At 41.3% G+C, this 19,966-nt stretch overlaps 1 protein-coding gene across 1 annotated transcript in view; it reads right to left on the bottom strand.

The window, feature by feature from the left end:
- Positions 1-9,391: 9,391 nt before the first annotated feature.
- Positions 9,392-19,966, bottom strand: part of cwc27 (CWC27 spliceosome associated cyclophilin) — a 74,735-nt gene continuing 64,160 nt past the window's right edge. Inside the window, exon 5 of the mRNA XM_078416941.1 lies at positions 9,392-9,748. Coding sequence (XP_078273067.1) covers positions 9,586-9,748 — 163 coding nt within the window. The 3' untranslated portion in view covers positions 9,392-9,585. The remainder of the gene's footprint in view (positions 9,749-19,966) is intronic.

Here is a 19,966-nt window from a genome sequence, read left to right as displayed (position 1 = left end):
AGAGGGAGAACTTACAAACTCCGTACAGACAGCACCCGTAGTCAGGATGGAACTCGGGTCTCTGGCGCTGTAAGAGAGCAACGTTACCGCTGTGCCACCCACTTAATGGGTTAATAGACAATAGACAATAGGTGCAGGAGTAGGCCATTCAGCCCTTCGAGCCAGCACCGCCATTCAATGCGATCATGGCTGATCACTCTCAATCAGTACCCCGTTCCTGCCTTCTCCCCATACCCCCTCACTCCACTATCCTTAAGAGCTCTATCCAGCTCTCTCTTGAAAGCATCCAACGAACTGGCCTCCACTGCCTTCTGAGGCAGAGAATTCCACACCTTCACCACTCTCTGACTGAAAAAGTTCTTCCTCATCTCCGTTCTAAATGGCCTACCCCTTATTCTTAAACTGTGGCCCCTTGTTCTGGACTCCCCCAACATTGGGAACATGTTATCTGCCTCTAATGTGTCCAATCCCCTAATTATCTTATATGTTTCAATAAGATCCCCCCTCATCCTTCTAAATTCCAGTGTATACAAGCCCAATCGCTCCAGCCTTTCAACATACGACAGTCCCGCCATTCCGGGAATTAACCTAGTGAACCTACGCTGCACGCCCTCCATAGCAAGAATATCCTTCCTCAAATTTGGAGACCAAAACTGCACACAGTACTCCAGGTGCGGTCTCACCAGGGCCCGATACAACTGTAGAAGGACCTCTTTGCTCCTGTACTCAACTCCTCTTGTTACGAAGGCCAACATTCCATTGGCTTTCTTCACTGCCTGTTATTAAAAAAAATCAGAAGTCATGCAAATGACTGCATGATTGTAGTTTTTTCTGTCCTTAGAACATCAATGCTCTAACGAATCTCCACTTTTTAAATCTACGCTGATGAATCAACATTATGGCTTTTGTTTCTAGATTGTTCTTCTATTCTTTCATTTGCAAGGAAATGCTTATTTTATGTAAACACTGGGATTCAGCTGACTGGTCGATACTGTTTTGGACATGTGCTATTCATCACTTTGGGCATAGATGTCAAGTTAGCTAAACTAAGTCACCTAGGTCTGTAGCTGTTTCTAAAAGTTGTTAAGTACATGTGATGATGTCTTAGCGATTTCTTCCCCTTTTTAATATGTGAGGTGGAAATCCTTCCTGAATGAAATGGGAGCGTTTATTCCTTATGAATATGATTTATATTTGTTTGAAATGTACTTTTTGTCTGATTGATTTATCTAGTCTCCCCTCCACACCTTCCCATCCAACCCCTGGCAAAATACTAAAATACTTTCTTCATCACAGCAAGCAGCATTACTACAGATTCTACCCTTCAAAACTCCCATTCATTATTCTTTATGGCTGCATGGTCTCTATGGATTTATTTTAAACTCTCAGTGATAAATTTGTATTCATTTCTATTCTGTAAAACTATTTCAGCTATGCCTGTTGTTTCCAGAGGGCATCATATCTTCAGTTCAATCTTTGTCCTCCCAAATCTTCCACCTGTTTCTCTCTTTAGTTAACTTTCTTTCTTGTTTATGAGCTCAACATTCTTTAACCCAAATTCTTCAACAATGCCAGTGAAGTGTGAGGCTGGAATGCCATATTTCACTGTGTACAATGCCAGGTCAAATGGGCATTTGAGCTGGCACTTTATCTAGCATCGATCCTGTCTGTGTCAGAAGAGAACTACCCATACCAACTCGCCCCCAGCTCTTGGTCCAGAGCCCTGCAGAGTCCAGCTCTTTGTACTTGTGTTTTGTGGACACAATCATGCAGTGGCACTATTCCTCTTTCATTTCCAATTGTAGGTGAGAAAGGAATGGTGAAGATCACATATGTGGAGAATAAGAGAAGGGAATTGATAGGATATGAAGTAGAATAAGATTGCTGACATGGCATAAATAAAGAAGATGGAGGGTGGGGGGGGGGTGCACATTGATCCTGCAGTGATGATAGGGGAAGGATATCAGGAGATTATGAGGGATTTGAGGGATTATGAATGTCAGGGGTTTTATAGAATATGGGAGGTAGAGGTTATGGGAAGAAGGGTGGAGAATGAGGTTGAGAGGGAGAGATAGATCAGCCATGATTGAATGGCGAAGTAGACTTGATGGGCCGAAAAAACGAATTCTGCCCATATAACATTAGCATAAAATTATGGAGGATGTTGGCAGGGATCTTGCATAGACAGAGGTATGCTCATAAAATATACAAAAGTTATAAACCATTGCTTTTCGTGGGATGAGGTAAATGATCAGCCATAATTTTATTAAATGGCAGAGCTGGCATAAAGGGGTGAATAGCTCATGATGAGGTTATTTAGTATCTTTAGTTATTAATATATTTTCTGGATTTGATTTGAAAAATTCTATGAAACTCTTCGAACTCTTCATTAAATGCAAGGATACCAAATATGCTAGTTATAAGGAAATATTCCTGTGAGGCATTGCCATTTCTCCTGAATTCTTTGTATGTTTTCACAGAATTCCCACGAAACCTCTTACCATTCAACTTCCCTTTCTGCTTTTCGTTGGTATTAATTGCTCTCTTTCAAAACTGCAATGAGAAACCTTTTCGAAAAATTTGAAGAAGGGTCCCGATCCGAAATGTCCTGTCCATTCCCATCCCAGATGATGCCTGAAAGTGCTGCGTTCCTCCAGCAATTTTTGTTTTGATCTAGATTTCAGCACCTGCAATTTCTCTCAAATCAATGCGGTGAAATTGAGATCTTGGAGACGCATGTATTCATGCCAACGGCCGCTGACAGATTGAGAAAGAATATTTCACCCTTGTCATAGTCATGTAGGATGTCGTTCGTGACTTTAAAAGGGATTGTTTGGGCAGAAGCAAACATGGAATTCGAAGAAAATCCAACATGAAATTTGGGAGACAGTTGTGAAGAAAGAGTCATATTTTCCAAGGTATCAATCACTCCACCACAGGTAGCCTTTATTTTCTTCCAAGGCCCAACGATCCAAAATTTATTCTCGATACCTTGCTACTTCTTTATCCACCTTTAGGCTGTTCCTGTTGAAACAATTCCATTGGTCTCATGTGTAGGACAGATGCTGGTTTAAACTAAAGATAGACATAAAATGCTGGAGTACTCAGTCTGAAGAAGGTTCTCGACCCAAACCGTCACCCATTCCTTCTCTCCAGAGATGCTGCCTGTCCCGCTGAGTTACTCCCCTCCCCTTATCTTTCTAAACCCTGCAACTTACTCTCTCGCACACATGCTCATCAATTTCCTTTTGATTCTTTTTGTCACAATTTTTGCTGAGGGGTAATTTACAGTAGCCAAGTAACCACATCAGCATGTCTTTGGAATGTGTGACGAGGGAAAACCTACATGGTAACAGAAAGAATGTGCAAAACCAAGGTCAGGATCGAATCTCAAGCCCTGGAGCAAAGAGACAGCATCAGCAATTGGTGCACCACTGCACTATTACTGCAGCTCAAGCTACAAATTGACGAGCCTGCTTGGAGTTTTATAACTTAGTGTCACTCTTTAATGAGCCCAAGCCTCAAATTTTTGAAACCTTTTTGACACCAGAAAGGGTAGCTGGTGAGTATATTCAGCTGTCCTAAAGATAATATTAATTGTAATTTTTAAATATTCAATGTGCTTTGAGGCCAGCAGCAATATAAATCATTACCAAAACACAAAGTGTTGAAGGAACTCAGTGGTTAGGCGGCATCTGTGGAGGGAATGGATAGGTGATGTTTCGGGTCAGGACCCTTCTTCAGATTATCCAATCCCTCCACAGATGCTCCCTGTCCCTTTGAGTTTCTCCAGCACTTTGTGTTTTGCTCAAGATTCCAGCATCTGCAGTTCCTTGTGTTTCCATATGAATGACATTAATTGCTTCAGAATTTGTTAACTATTATAATCGTTACTTATTGAGAAAGTAGAAATAAACAGCTGGTGTATTGGCAGATCATGAAGAAAACATGATTAGCGTCTATTCAGTCCCAGCTGGCATTACGTTTCATCTATATTTTTAGACACTCTCCACCATTCCCTTTGTGTATCTGTTGTTACTTCTTATCCTCGTCACCACTTAATGCTGAAACTTGTTCCTATCCTTGCTCTTTAAATCTACACTTCCCAACTCCATATTTTGCAGAGGCACCTTGTTCTGGTACCAATTTACAGTGCCCTCCATACTGTTTGGGGCAAAGACCCATTATTTATTTATTTGCCTCTGTACTCCACAATTTGAGATTTGTAATAGAAAAAAATCACATGGTTAAAGTGCACATTGTCAGATTTTATGAAAGGGTATTTTTATACATTTTGATTTCACCATGTAGAAATGACAGCTGAATTTATACATAGTCCCCCATTTCAGGGCACCATAATGCTTGGGACACATGGCTTCACAGGTGTTTATAATTGCTCAGGTGTGTTTAAATGCCTCCTTAATGCAGGTATAAGAGAGATCTCAGCACCCAGTCTTTCCTCCAGTTTTGCCATCACCTTTGGAAACTTTTATTGCTGTTTATCAACATGAGGACTAAAGCTGTGCCATGTAAGTCAAAGAAGCCATTATGGGACTGAGAAACAAGAATAAAACTTTTAGACATCAGCCAAACCATAGGCTTACCAAAATCAACTGTTTGGAACATCATTAAGAAGAGAGCACTGGTGAGCTTACTAATCGCAAAGGGACTGGCAGGCCAAGGATGACCTCCACAGCTGGTGACAGAAGAATTCTCTCTATAATTAAAAAAATCTTCTAACACCTGTCCGACAGATCAGAAACACTCTTCAGGAGCCAGGTGTGGATTTGTCAAAGACCACTGTCCGCAGAAGACTTCATGAACAGAAATACAGAGACTACACTGCAAGATGCAAACCACTGGTTAGCCGCAAAAACACGATGGCCAGGTTAGTTTGCCAAGAAGTACTTAAAAGAGCAACCACAGTTCTGGAAAAAGGTCTTGTGGACCAATGAGATGAAGATTAACTTATATCAGAGTGATGGCAAGAGCAAAGTATGGAGGAGAGAAGGAACTGCCCAAGATCCAAAGCATACCACCTCATCTGTGAAACACGGTGGTGGGCGTATTATGGCCTGGGCATGTGTGGCTGCTGCAGGTACTGTCTCACTTATCTTCATTGATGATACAACTGCTGATGGCAGTAGCATAATGAATTCTGAAGTGTATAGACACATCCTATCTGCTCAAGTTCAAACAAATGCCTCAAAACTCATTGGCCGACAGTTCATTCTACAGCAAGACAATGATCCCAAACATACTGCGGAAGCAACAAAGGAGTTTTTCAAAGCTAAAAAATGGTCAATTCTTGAGTGGCCAAGCCAATCACCTGATCTGAACCCAATTGAGCATGTCTTTTATATGCTGAAGAGAAAACTGAAGGGGACTACCCCCCAAAGCAAGCATAAGCGAAAGATGGCTGCAATATAGGCCTGGCAGAGCATCACCAGGGAAGACACCCAGCAACTGTTGATGTCCATGAATCGCAGACTTCAAGCAGTCATTGCATGCAAAGGATAGGCAACAAAATACTAAACATGACTATTCTCACTTACATAACTTTGTTGTGTCCCAAACATTCTGGTGCCCTGAAATGGGGAGAGTACGTATAAATGCTGCTGTAATTTCTGCATAGTGAAACCAAAATGTATAAAAATACCTTTTATTAAAATCTGACAATGTGCACTTTGGGCGCATGTGATTTTTTCTATTACAAATCTCAAATTGTGGAGTACAGAGGCAAATAAATAAATGATGGGTCTGTCCCAAACATTATGGAGGGCACCGTACATCTTAAATTTTCAATCGTGCAATATAATTGTTAGTGGTGAGGCGATGGTGGTAGTGGGGGGGAGGGAGACTACACCTCTGCCCCATCGGTACACTTGCCTCCCCCACCCCCCTCCCTTCTAGTGCACACAGCTTTTTCTATTCTTGAAACCTTTGTCCTTTTCAACCCAGACCCCAAACTGTGTTACAGTATACAGTAAAATGCTCAATAGGTGCAGATGGGGCTCGACAGGGTGTGAATGTAGATGACCCAGTTAAGCACCTTGCCAAATCTTAGGCTTCTTACGATCTATAGATTTCAGAGCATTGATTGTCTCCAAATTTTCAGGAAGGCTCAGTCTACAGTCTTCATAAATTCTGTCTGAATTAATGTCTGTCTACATTTTCAAATTCGTAACTGTCCCAGTCATGGATGAATTCAGATAGATTTTTTTCAACTCAACGGAACATAAGGAGAAAATGTTGCACTGATGCACGGGTAACTGAGGAAATCATTCTTGTTTTTAACGGTTTCTGAACTAATGGGAGGACCTGAGACCATAGCCTCAGAATAAAAAGATGTACCTTCAGAAAGGAGATGAGCAGGAATTTCTTTAGTCATAGCATGGTGAATAGCATGGTGATCTGTGGAATTCATGGCCACACATGACTATGGAGGCCAAGTCAATGGATACTTTTAAGACTGAGACTTACAGATGCTTGATTAGTAAGGGTGTCAGGAGTTACGGGGAGAAGGCAGGCGAATGGGATCGAGAGAGTAAGATAGATCGGCCATGGTTGAATGGTAGAGAGTACACTTGATGGGCTGAATGGCCTAATTCCTCCCCTAGAATTTACGAATATAGACCTGCATTAAAAAATTCCTCTTTGCCCCTACGGAATGTATGATGTTCCAAAAGAATAATATATTCAAAACTAATATATAACTGGAAAAGATTGGAAATAAAAGCTTCAGTGATACACACTGAAGTGCTGCTAACCCCCCTCCCCTCCCCCCCCCCCCCCCCCCCCACGCGGAGCACCACGGATTTTGAACCACATAAATGAATAAATGGAATCTCCCAGATGTTCTAGTGGCCAGGAAATGGTGTTGGGTAGACTGATAGGACTGAAGGCTGATAAATCCCCAGGGCCTGATGGTCTGCATCCCAGGGTACTTAAGGAGGTGGCTCTAGAAATTGTGGATGCATTGGTGATCTTTTTCCAATGTTCTATAGTTCAGGATCAGTTCCTGTGGATTGGAGGGTAGCTAATTTTTTTAGATTTTTTTTTAGATTTAGAGATACAGCACGGAAACAGGCCCCTTTGGCCCACCAAGTCCGCGCCGCCCAGCGATCCCCGCACATCAACACTATCCTACACACACTAGGGACAATTTTTACATTTACCCAGTTAATTAACCTACATACCTGTACGTCTTTGGAGACGTTATCTCCATGTTATCCCACTTTTTAAGAAAATGTTATCCCACTTTTTAAGAAAGGAGGGAGAGAGAAAATGGGAAATTATAGACCAGTTAGTCTGACATCAGTGGTGGGGAAGATGCTGGAGTCAATTATAAAAGACGAAATTGCGGAGCATTTGGATAGCAGTGACAGGATTGTTCCGAGCCAGCATGGATTTACGAAGGGGAAATCATGCTTGACTAATCTTCTGGAATTTTTTGAGGATGTAACTAGGAAAATTGACAGGGGAGAGACAATGGATGTGGTGTACCTTGACTTTCAGAAAGCCTTCGACAAGGTCCCACATAGATTAGTGGGCACAATTAGAGCACATGGTATTGGGGGTAGGGTACTGACATGGATAGAAAATTGGTTGGCAGACAGAAAGCAAAGAGTGGGGATAAATGGGTCCCTTTAAGATTGGCAAGCAGTAGTGGGGTACCGCAAGGCTCGGTGCTGGGACCACAGCTATTTACAATATACATTAATGACTTGGATGAAGGGATTAAAGGTACCATTAGCAAATTTGCAGATGATACAAAGCTGGGTGGTAGTGTGAACTGTGAGGAAGATGCTATGAGGTTGCAGGGTGACTTGGACAAGTTGTGTGAGTGGACGGATGCATGGCAGATGCAGTTTAATGTGGATAAGTGTGAGGTTATCCACTTTGGTGGTAAGAATAGGAAGGCAGATTATTATCTGAATGGTGTCAAGTTAGGAAAAGGGGACGTACAATGGGATCTGGGTGTCCTAGTGCATCAGTCACTGAAAGGATGCATGCAGGTACAGCAGGCAGTGAAGAAAGCCAATGGAATGTTGGCCTTCATAACAAGAGGAGTTGAGTATAGGAGCAAATAGGTCCTTTTGCAGTTGTACAGGGCCCTAGTGAGACTGCACCTGGAGTACTGTGTGCAGTTTTGGTCTCCAAATTTGAGGAAGGATATTCTTGCTATTGAGGGCGTGCAGTGTAGGTTTACTAGGTTAATTCCTGGAATGGCGGGACTGTCGTACGTTGAAAGACTGGAGCGACTAGGCTTGTATACACTGGAATTTAGAAGGATGAGAGGGGATCTTATCAAAACATATAAGATTATTATATGACATGTTAGAGGCAGGAAACATGTTCCCAATGTTGGGGGAGTCCAGAACCAGGGGCCACAGTTTAAGAGTAAGGGGTAGGCCATTTAAAACGGAGACGAGGAAAACCTTTTTCAGTCAGAGTTGTAAATCTGTAGAAATCTCTGACTCAGGCGTTGGAGGCCATTTCTCTGAATGCATTCAAGAGAGAGCTTGATAGAGCTCTTAAGGACAGCGGAGTCAGGGGGTATGGGGAGAAGGCAGGAACGGGTTACCGATTGAGAATGATCAGCCATGATCACATTGAATGGTGGTGTTGGCTCGAAGGGCCGAATGGTCTACTCCTGCACCTATTGTCTATTGTAAGCAACTGGAAAGTCATGAAAACCTGGATCTTAATATTGACAAACACCGGTAGTTCTATTTGGGGAAAAACTCACAAATCCTTTATGAATGTTTCCAGGTGGAGGGCTGAACAACATGCACAATAATATATACTGTGCACTATCAATCAAAAAGATTGCTGTGTGTTATCCTGTATTTTCTCAAAGCAACATGGGCAAACATGTTTTTTTTGTGAACAACATCCTTTGGATATTCTTTGCTCATTAAAAAAGCAATTTATGAAGCAATTGTCACCATACACGTGTCCTGAAAAGAGCAATATTGTTAAGTAAAGAGTGGAGGTTTTTTGCTCTGTCAGAAATCCTGGCGTCAAAAAGGCAACCCATTAACTCAGTGAAGCTAGAGTGTGCAACTCTGGAAGACAGATTAAGTGGCAGAATATTTCAACATTCTATAATGTTTTGATAATGTAAGCTACTCCTGTGGAAAGACTGCAGAACCATTGGAATAGCAGACTATGAATGAACGCCCTTTCTATAATGTTACACACTTGTGCCCTTTCTATATAATTTTTCAAGTATTTAGTAATCTAAGTATGTTTTGTTCTGATGACACATGAGGGGTAGGGAAAGAAAAATTAACCTTTCGAAAGAATATTCCACCTGCTACTTACACCATGTTGTGAATAGGAGATTCAAACACTGGTATTATTAAAGAAAATACAGAACAGAAAAAACTGCTAATAAAATTTATTTATTTTTAGCTTTATGAAGAAAAATGATTAGAAAATGTTTTATTTCAATCAGAGACATCATGCAAATTCGTACCATTGTGGACTGCATCAAGCTGCTTAAATATTAGCAGACATTGAATGACTTGGTAACAATTTATTATATGTATGTAGTTTCTAATTTTAGATTGCGAGGGCTCATCTTCTCTCTTTTTTCTCTTTCATGATCTTCTTACTTTCCTCCCTTCTTCTTTTATTCACTGGATTCCGAGGATCATTTATTTCAAACGTGTCTTCATCTTGCATGTTTGCATCTTTTACTTTTCTTGTTTGCTCTTCAAACTGAAGAACATGGGACATCCTAGATTGAAGGAAATCAACCATGATGTAAGCACTTACAATTATCCTGAATGATGAATAATATACAGCATATTTAAATATAAAGATAACTCTAATCACCCATAATTATTTTGATAGACATTATATATTGTTGGAAAAAAATCATCAGAAGAAGTAATTAAACATTGACATGGGGCAAATGTAATACCAATTAAATATAATTTAAGATGCAGTCATCTTTTATTTCTACACCAAAGAGTTAATTCATGTAATCTACCAATTAGAAAGTAATGCATTTCTAAATTTATCTTCCTCAAAAGACTTTGGAAACAATTCCAAAATAAAAACAAAATAAAATTCCCCTTCTTCAATAATATTATCTTCCAGGCAGGGAGCAAGGGGAGGACTATTGTAAGCACATTAATGCCACTCCAAATAAACTCTAAAGATATTTAGATGAATTCACGAATACAGATTCCAGGTTAGTAATAGATGAACCAATACTTCTCTGATTTCTGAAGAGAGATTCACCAGGAATGTAATTGTCTGATTACTTTTTCCTATTGTTGCCAGAAACTCTTGCATCACAGCAAACCAGCAATACCATCTTGATTTGAGAGGGCTGAACTCTACAGTGCTGGAGTACATACTGAATGCACAAGCTTCTGTTCAGTTCAATATTATAGACACAAGCCTAACTAACATTTGTTGCTGATGAGATGAAAAAATAAAAAAATAAAAATCCCTAAAGACCCTAAAGCTAGCCGCACCATTCCTGGTTCTCCAATTTCCATTCTGCCCATGGAAGGGAATAGCCATATAAATTTATTGTGGTCCTCAAATTATGGTCTATTAATAAATTGTTGATTATATCAAGGATTAATGTAATGATTAAGCTTCTCTTAAGAGCATAAACTTGGTGGAAGGCTCAACACTCTCTACTGCTTGTAAAAAATCATTCCAATGTTCTTCACATATTAATAGATGAAGAAACACTCCTTCCAAATGTTTTAAAGTGATATTCGCCATGCATTAAATTATCTGATTCTTTTCTTTCCTTCTGTTGCACTGCTGAAACATGTGCATCACTGCAATCTAACAACATATCATGCTTCAGAAAATGACAGCTACCAACAATCACATCATTCTCTACGTACAAATGTTGTCTATTGTCTACCGAGTCACGGCTTAACTGTAAAGAGACACATCTTAGATTCTGAAGCAAATTCTCATCACAAGGGAACATCACATAGGGACTCTGCAGAAGGACTTGGATAGGTTGGGAGAGTGGGCAGAGAAGTGGCAAATGGAATATAATGTAGCAAAGTGTGGAGTCATGCATTTTGGTGGTAGGAATAAAGGCGTTGATTATTTTCCAAATGGGGAGAGAATCCAGAAATCGGAGATCCAAAGGGACGAGAGTGCTGGTGCAGGATTCCCAAAAAGTTAATCTGCAAGTCGAATCGATAGTAAAGAAAGCAAACACAATGCTCGCATTTATTTCGAAAGGGCTTGTATATAAAAACAGGGATGTAATGCTGAGGCTCTATAAGGTGCTGGTCAGACCGCATTTAGAATAGTGTGTGCAATATTGGGCACCATACCTGAGGAAGGATGTGCTGGCTCTGGAGAGGCTCCAGAGGAGGTTTAAAAGAATGATCCCAGGAATGAGAAGGTTAACATATGATGAGCATTTAGCAGCACTGAGCCTATACTCTCTGGAGTTTAGATGAATGAGGGGGACTTCATTGAAACGTACAGAATGGTGAAAGGCATGGATAGAGTGGATGTGGAGAGGATGTTTCCACTAGTGGGAGAGTCTAGGACTAGAGGTCATAGCCTCAGAATTAAAGGATGTTCTTTTAGGAAGGAGATGAGGAGGAATTTCTTTAGCCAGAGGGTGGTGAATTTGTGGAATTCTTTGCCACAGAAGGCTGTGGAGGCAAAATCAGGGGATATATTTAAGGCAGAGATAGATAGATAGATTCTTGATTAGTACGGGTGTCAGAGGTTATGGGGAGAAGGCAGGAGAATGAGGTTAGGAGAGAGAGAGAGCCATGATTGAATGGTAGAGTAGACTTGATGGGCCAAATGGCCTAATTCTGATCCTATATCTTATGATCTTCATAAAATTATACCATCTAAATATAGTTCAACTGACATATTTTTATATATAAATAAATTAATAAGCATTAGAAAATTAAAAAAAAACTTTCGCAAGGAAAATAATAAAATCAGGATGATATTATTAGCTGCATAAAGCTACCAGTCAATTTGAAACCATTATCAGGAAAGCTAGCTTACTAACTAAATATCGAGCTGCACATCAGTGCATTTATTAAGATGAAATGCTTTATACTAGGCATAAATGGAGAATGGGTAATGTACATGCAAATACAAAAATGTATTTGGAAACTTGGGTACTTACCTTCAAAAAGACATAATTGTAATTGGGCTATTAATATAGAGCATTGAGGTCGATTCCAGGACTTAGAACTTTAAGGATTGATAAAGGCAGACCTCCCAACATTTGATTTTACAAATTCAGAATTTTGATGTCCAAAATTCAAAATTTTACATCAAAATTCATAATGTGGCGCGTAATACAACTTTTCAGCAAAAAAAGTATGCACGCCAAATGCGTGTTCGCGTTGCGCTACATTTACATGTGAAAAACGACTATTATTTCCAACAGTCTGTAGTTCTTGGACTACATGTACAATGTCAGGCCTATCACAAGTATATTTTCTACTATTATAGAACAGAAATACTTTTTACAACAAAGAAAAATTTGTTTTGTTTTGTTTTTTCTATCTTGCTTTTTCCATACACATCCCAATTCTCTTGGTATTGAATAAAAGAACAATGGTCATAAAATGTATGACTAAGTTATGAAGAAAGAGTTTCATTTAAAAAACTGCACATACCTAATTTAATTGAAGACATACTTGTTCCAGTGGTCTTCAACAGCAAATCACAACGGTCCATGTCCCCCCAACCCTACTCCCCCCAACCCCCCTCTCCCCACCCCCATAATGCCCCCCTATTGGGAACAAATGCACATTCATTTATTCATTTGAAAAATAATTGAATGTAATCAAATTAATAAATGGCATATAATAATTATTATGTGAAAGGAACAACATTTCAAATATGATTTTTTTAACATTTTGTAGAGGGATATAAATTCTGAGGAATCATGTGGAGAGCATGGATATAAGAATAGTGAACATTTGACACTGAATATCTGTGCTGATAGGAAGTAATTTTCCACTTCTTGAATAGGTTAGGTGCCAGAACCTGGATAACATTTCCTGTTCATTTTATATGGTTACGTAGAGAATAATAAACCACAAATTACTCCCCCTTCCAAAAAAATGCTGACAACTGCAGAGTTTGTAGATAAACACAAGGAATTTAGTTTAGTTTAGTTTAGTTTAGTTTAGAGATACAGTGCGGAAACAGGCCCTTCGGCCCACCAGGTCCACGCCGACCAGCGATCCCCGCACATTAATACCATCCTACACCCACTAGGGACAATTTTTACATTTACCAAGCCAATTGACCTACAAACATGTACGTCTTTGGAGTGTGGGAGGAAACCAAAGATCTCGGAGAAAACCCACGCAGGTCACGGGGAGAACGTACAAACTCCGTACAGACAGCACCCGTAGTCGGGATCGAACCCGGGTCTCCGGCGCTGCATTCGCTGTAAAGCAGCAACTCTACCGATGCGCCACCGTGCCGCACTCTGTTGTGTGGAATATTCACAGAAATTAAAGCATGTAAAAATAAGTCAGATAAACTACTCTGCTTCTTCATAATCTCTGTAATGTAAAGTCAGGAAATTTAAAGCAACTTCGCAGTATCCAAATAAAATTGTTAAGTGGAACTTCAACTCATTGGTCAGCCTGGCATAAACTGTAGTGAATTTAATGCCCAACTAAGTTAATGATATTCATGGAGTACACAGACATTCACTTTCCAGTCTTTGTTTATCTTTAAGAAGCCTCATCACTAATTCTGGTGATAATAGATTTTACAAAACTCTTAACTGAAATGATGCATAATTAGCAATTATTTTCAGATTGCTTGTTTTTTATTTCTATATAAGAGCTAATTTGCTGCCAAGAATCGCAGCAGAATTGCTAGCTGATATACTCTTGACTTGGCAATCACATAGCACATGACAGTGCAGCCTTCCACTAATTAGGGAATTGCTCCTTGAGTCCACTGAAATCAATTAGATGCGTCAGTTGCCAGGAGAAAAACAAGGTTTTCTATTTGATTTAATTAAGTTAGTTTATATGCTAAAATTAGTTTTTATGGCACATGCGTTTTTACCACATTATCTTTTTGATACAAATTTTTAATTGATTTTTTAATTTTTGTTTGGTCTTGGCTGATTCTAAATGTTAATGATGGTCAAATACCTTCAAATTTAAATTGACAGATAAGCTGGGGACTGTGGTGAGGAGCCTTGCCAGCATTCAAAACAGAATGGAGAGTCACTAGAGCTCGCTACTTGTGTTGGAGCACGTTCTGCTCTGCTTATAGAACTGTTGACATATTAGGAGACAGACTCGCATTAGAAGACTCTATCCTAGACCCACCTGGAAGAAACAGTATAGTCCAGGGCACAGATAATTGGCAATCTCACAGCAGTAGAAGGTATCCCTGTGTACATGTATAAGAATTCTGATAATCATTAACCGATCATTATTTTAGGTAATCATAATTAATGAATAAAAATGTTTATGGATATTTAGATTTTTTTTTGTCAATTGCAATCACATTAAAATAAATGTGCGTGACTACATGCTGCACTTGGAATGTCATGACTATCCCCTCGGATATCTCTCGGCTTCTGCTATGGTTGTTAGCAGACACGTTAATTTGTTTAACAGCCACAATCCTCACAGCTTCCTGGTTTCATCATCCAGAATTATAGATTCTTAACAAACCCTACTATGCTACACATGCTTATCAATATCTGTTAACAGTTAATTTTGCAGTGCAATAACACATGGCCCCAAACCACAGTTTGTTTTCTTTGCTTTTGAAGAAAAAAGTCATCTCCTTTGAGAGAATGTTTAGACATAGACACAGATGGAATAGTTTACATTCATGGCCCAGACTTGACTTCCAGTGTCTGACCTACTATAACCCACATTCTATTCGTGGGCCTCTAAACTCATTGAATGCTTCTTGTTCTAAACCTCCCACCAGTGTTTTCTGCAATACTTCCGCTCTTGTACTTTACTGCTCTCCTATCAACTCATGTTTCATTAGCTGTTGTGTATATCTCCTGATTTGTTTGAATTTCTTTGTAACCAGTAGTTCTCAAAGTTTTAAATCTAATAAGCAGTATTAAAATGTCAGAGATACAAGTTAACTTTCTGCTCAGTGCACATTAAATGGCTTAACTGGTTGTTTTTAATTATGTTGCAGCACTGAAATTCAGCACCTCGAATTTTATAATCACAAAGGGCTGTTGGAAAAGAGCTTTCACTAATTCACTGGTGAAATCATCTGACATCTAACATGCATACACACTCATTAGACCGTTGCATTATAAATCTGGAGTCAGATTGGATCTTAACTACTGATATACAGCATAAAATTACACTCTGTACTGCTGGTACAACATCATTGGAATTTTCGCTTTAGGGAACTCGAAAAAGAACAAGACAAACAAGTGTTTTCATGATAAACGCAAAATCTTGATCACTTCTACTGTATTTACAGTATAATGGTCCATGGCAGAAAACCTGATTTACTCTGTCATAACATGCAGTTTTGCAAATGAAATGCAAAAGAACATTAAGAGAAAATTAATCCCCATTTATTGAGATATTACACATGATAGACAATAGATGCAGGAGGAGGCCATCTTGATGCCATCTTGAGTTTGATATTACTGATATTACTTTAAATGTACCCTAAATCCTTATTAAAAAGGGATTATAAACCTGGAGACAGAGTGGATCTTAACTACAGATATGCAGCACTCTCCCTGATTAACAATGCATTCTATGCTTGCTCTGAGCAGAAGACCAAATTGGGCAATAACATCTGTCCCACTGAATAGAATGTGCCTTTTCCCAGGGTCACTGTTGCAGAAGTGAGATCAGCCTTCCTCAGAATGAACAACGGAAAACAACTGGCCCAGACGGAGTTCCTGGCCGCATCCTTAAGAACTGCGCGGACCAACTAGCATAAGTGTTCCCAGACATCTTTAATCTCCCCTTCTCTGTTAGAGTAATAAAGTCCTATAGCGTGGAGACGGGCCCTTTGGCCCAACTTGCCCACACCGGCCAACATGTCCCATCTGCCTGCATTTGGCCCATATCCCTCTAAACCTATCCTATCCATGTACCACACTAAGTGTTTTTAAATGTTGCATTAGTACCTGCCTCAAGTACCCCTTCTAGCAGCTTGTTCCAAACACCTACTACCCTTTGCATGAAAAGGTTACCCCTCAGGTTCCTGTTAAATCTTTCCCCCACTCACCTTAAACCCATGTCCTCTGGTTCGAGATTCCCCTGCTCTGGGCAAGAGATTTTGTGCATCTACCTGATCTATTCCTCTTATGATTTTGTGCACCTCTATACAATTAACCCTTCATCATCCTGCGCTCCAAGGAATAAAGTCCTACCCTGCTCAACCCCTCTCTATAGTTCAGGTCCTTGAATCCTGGCAACACCTTCGTAAATCTTCTCCGCACCCTTTCAGCTTAACACCTGTTCTGAGGTACCCATCTGTTGCAAGAAGACCACTATTATCTCAGTGCCAAGGAAAAGCAAGATCCATGCCTTAATGACTACCGTTCAGTGGCCTTGACATCTGAGGCTGTCAAGAGGTTGGTTGCGGCACACTATAAATCCAGCCTACCAAGCAACCTTGACCCAGTGCAGTTTGCCTACCACCACAACAGGTCCAAGGCTGATGCCATCTCCCTGGTTTTACATGCATCACTGGAGCACCTGGATAAGAAGGATACCTGCTTCAGACTCCTATTAATAGACTAAAGCTCTGCTTTTCAACCATGCACATTTTCAAACTCGTGAAACTTGGAGTCAGCAAACCCTCTGCAACTTGATCCATGACTTCCTGACCAACAGACCACAATCAATGAGGACAGTGATAAATTATCCTCCAGGATAATCCTCAACACTGGTGTCCCGCAAGGATGTGTTCTCAGCTCCCTAATAAACTCCTTATACACTCATGACTCTGCAGCCAAATACCAATACAACTCAATTTACAAGTTCAGAGATGACACCACCGTAGTGAGTCGGATATCAAACAATGATGTGATGGAGTACAGGAGGGAGAATGAGAATCTCGTTACCTGGTACCAAAACAACCACCTCTCCCTCAATGTCAGCAAGACAAAGGAGATTGTGATTGACTTCAGGAAGCGAAGCAGTACACACACCCATACATTGATGGCGCCAAAGTAGAGATGGTCAAAAGCTTCAAGTTCTTAAGTCTGTCTTGCTGACATTGAATAAATATTACCAGCAAATTGTCCTGGACCAGCCACATCAAAGCGTTGGCCAAGAAAGCACACCAATGCCTCTACTTCCTTAGAAGGCTTAAGAAGTTTGGCATATACCCAACAGCCCTCCCCAACTTCTACTGATGTTCCATAGAAAGTATTTAATCAGGATGCATCACAGCATAGGTTGGGAACAGCTGCAAGACCGCAAGAAACTGCGTAGGGTTGTGGACATAACCTGTGACTTCATCTAAACTTCACACTGCCTTGGCAAAGCCACCAACATAATCATGGACCACTCTCACCTGGTCACTCCCTCTTCTCCCCTCTCCCATCAGGCAAGAGGTACAGAAGTTTGAAAATGCACATCTCCAGATTCAGACACAGTTGCTTCATCGCTGTTATTAAGCGGCAGGGGTTTCTGCGGCAACAGACGGGATTCGAGGATGGTGTGCTGCCTCCCCGGTGCCAGGATCCTGGATGTCACAGACAGGGAGGTGGCTCTAGAAATAGTGGACGCATTGGTGATCATCTTCCAATGTTCAACAGATTCAGGATCAGTTCTTGTGGATTGGAGGATAGCTAATGTTATCCCACTTTTCAAGAAAGGAGCGAGAAAGAAAACGGGGATTTACAGACCAGTTAGCCTGACATCGGTGGTGGGGAAGATGCTGGAGTCAATTATTAAAGAGGTAATAATGGTGCATTTGGATAGCAGTAAAAGGATAAGTCCAAGTCAGCATGGATTTATGAAAGGGAAATCATGCTTGACTAATCTTCTAGAATTTTTTGAGGATGTGACAAGTAAAATCGATGAAGGAGAGCCAGTGGATGTAGTGTATCTAGACTTTCAGAAAGCCTTTGATAAGGTCCCACATGGGAGATTGGTGAGCAAAATTAGAGCACATGGTATTGGGGGTAGGGTGTTGACATGGATAGAAAATTGGTTGGCAGACAGGAAGCAATTAGTAGGAGTAAATGGGTCCTTCTTAGAATGGCAGACAGTGCCGAGTGGAGTGTCGCAAGGCTCGGTGTTGGGGCCACAACTGTTTACCATATATATTAATGATTTGGATGAGGGAATTAGAAGCAACACTAGCAAGTTTGCAGATGACACAAAGCTGGGTGGCAGTGTGAACTGTGAAGAGGATGTTAGGTGGTTACAGGGTGACCTGGACAGGTTGAGTGAGTGGGCAGATGCGTGGCAGATGCAGTATAATATAGATAAATGTGAGGTTATCCACTTTGGCAGCAAAAACAAGGAGGCAGATTATTATCTCAATGGTGTTAGGTTAGGTAAGGGGGAAGTGCAGCGAGACTTGGGTGTCCTTGTACACTAGTCACTGAAAGTTGGCGTGCAGGTACAGCAGGCAGTGAAGTAAGCTAATGGCATGTTGGCCTTCATAACGAGAAGATTTCAGTATAGGAGTAAAGAGGTTCTTCTGCAGTTGTATAGGGCCCTGGTAAGACCACATCTGGAGTATTGTGTACAGTTTTGGTCTCCTAATTCGAGGAAGGACATCCTTGTAATTGAGGCAGTGTAGCGTAGGTTCACGAGATTGATCCCTGGGATGGCGGGATTGACATATGAGGAAAGATTGAGAAGACTAGGCTTGTATGTGGAGCAGTAGCAGCAGCAGCAGCAATCAGCAGTAGCAGCAGCAATCAGCAGTAGCAGCAGCAGCAAGCAGCAGTAGCAGCAGCAAGCAGCAGCAGTAGCAAGCAGCAGCAAGCAGCACCAAGCTGTGTTGCTTGGGAAGTAGTGTGTGGGGATTGTGTGGGGATAGTAAGGAGTAAGACCTGTGTGATCTCCCGGACTAGTTTCGATCGCCTAGCTTGGGGTCGGAGAGGAATTTCCCGGATTTTTTCCCAAATTGGCCTGGGTTTTTTATCCGGTTTTTCGCCTCTCCCAGGAGATCACTCAGTTCTTTTGGGTGGGCGGTTGGAGCGGTTGGAGTAGCGGCCGGGCGGTAGGTTTAGTAACCGAGCGCGGGGCTTTGTTTGGAGAGTATGACTGCCAGGGCAGTTTTTTGTTCTGGGTGTCGGATGTGGGGAATCTGGGAGTCTGATAGTCTTCCAGTCATCCACATCTGCGCCAGGTGTGACGAGATGGGGCTCCTAAGGGACCGTATTAGGAACCTGGAGCGGCAGATTGATGACCTCCGTCTGATCAGGGAGAGTGAGGAGGTTATAGATAGGAGTTACAGAGAGGTGGTCACTCCTAGACCACGGGAGGTAGACAAGTGGGTCACTGTTAGGGGGGGCAAGGAACAGAGGCAGGGACTAGGGAGTACCCCGGTGGCTGTACCCCTTGGAAATAAGTACTCCTGTTTAAGTACTGTTGGGGGGGACAGCCTACCTGGGGGCAATGACGGTGCCCGGGCCTCTGGCAAGGAGTCCGGCCCTGTTGCTCAGAAGGGTAGGGAAAGGAAGAGGAGAGCAGTAGTAATAGGGGACTCTATAGTGAGGGGGTCAGATAGGCGTTTCTGTGGACGCAGTCGGGAGACCCGGATGGTGGTTTGCCTCCCTTGTGCCGGTGTCCGGGATGTGTCTGAGCGTGTCCAGGATATCCTGAAAGGGGAGGGACAGGAGCCAGAGGTCGTGGTACATATAGGTACCAACAATATAGGTAGGATAAGGGAAGAGGTCCTGAAAGGAGAATTCAGGGGGCTAGGAAGAGAGTTAAATAAAAGGACTTCCAAAGTAATAATCTCAGGCTTACTGCCTGTGCCACGA

This window comes from Rhinoraja longicauda, chromosome 1 (genome assembly GCF_053455715.1).
Source record: "Rhinoraja longicauda isolate Sanriku21f chromosome 1, sRhiLon1.1, whole genome shotgun sequence".
NCBI lineage: Eukaryota > Metazoa > Chordata > Chondrichthyes > Rajiformes > Arhynchobatidae > Rhinoraja > Rhinoraja longicauda.
This window is presented reverse-complemented; position numbering and strand designations above follow the sequence as displayed.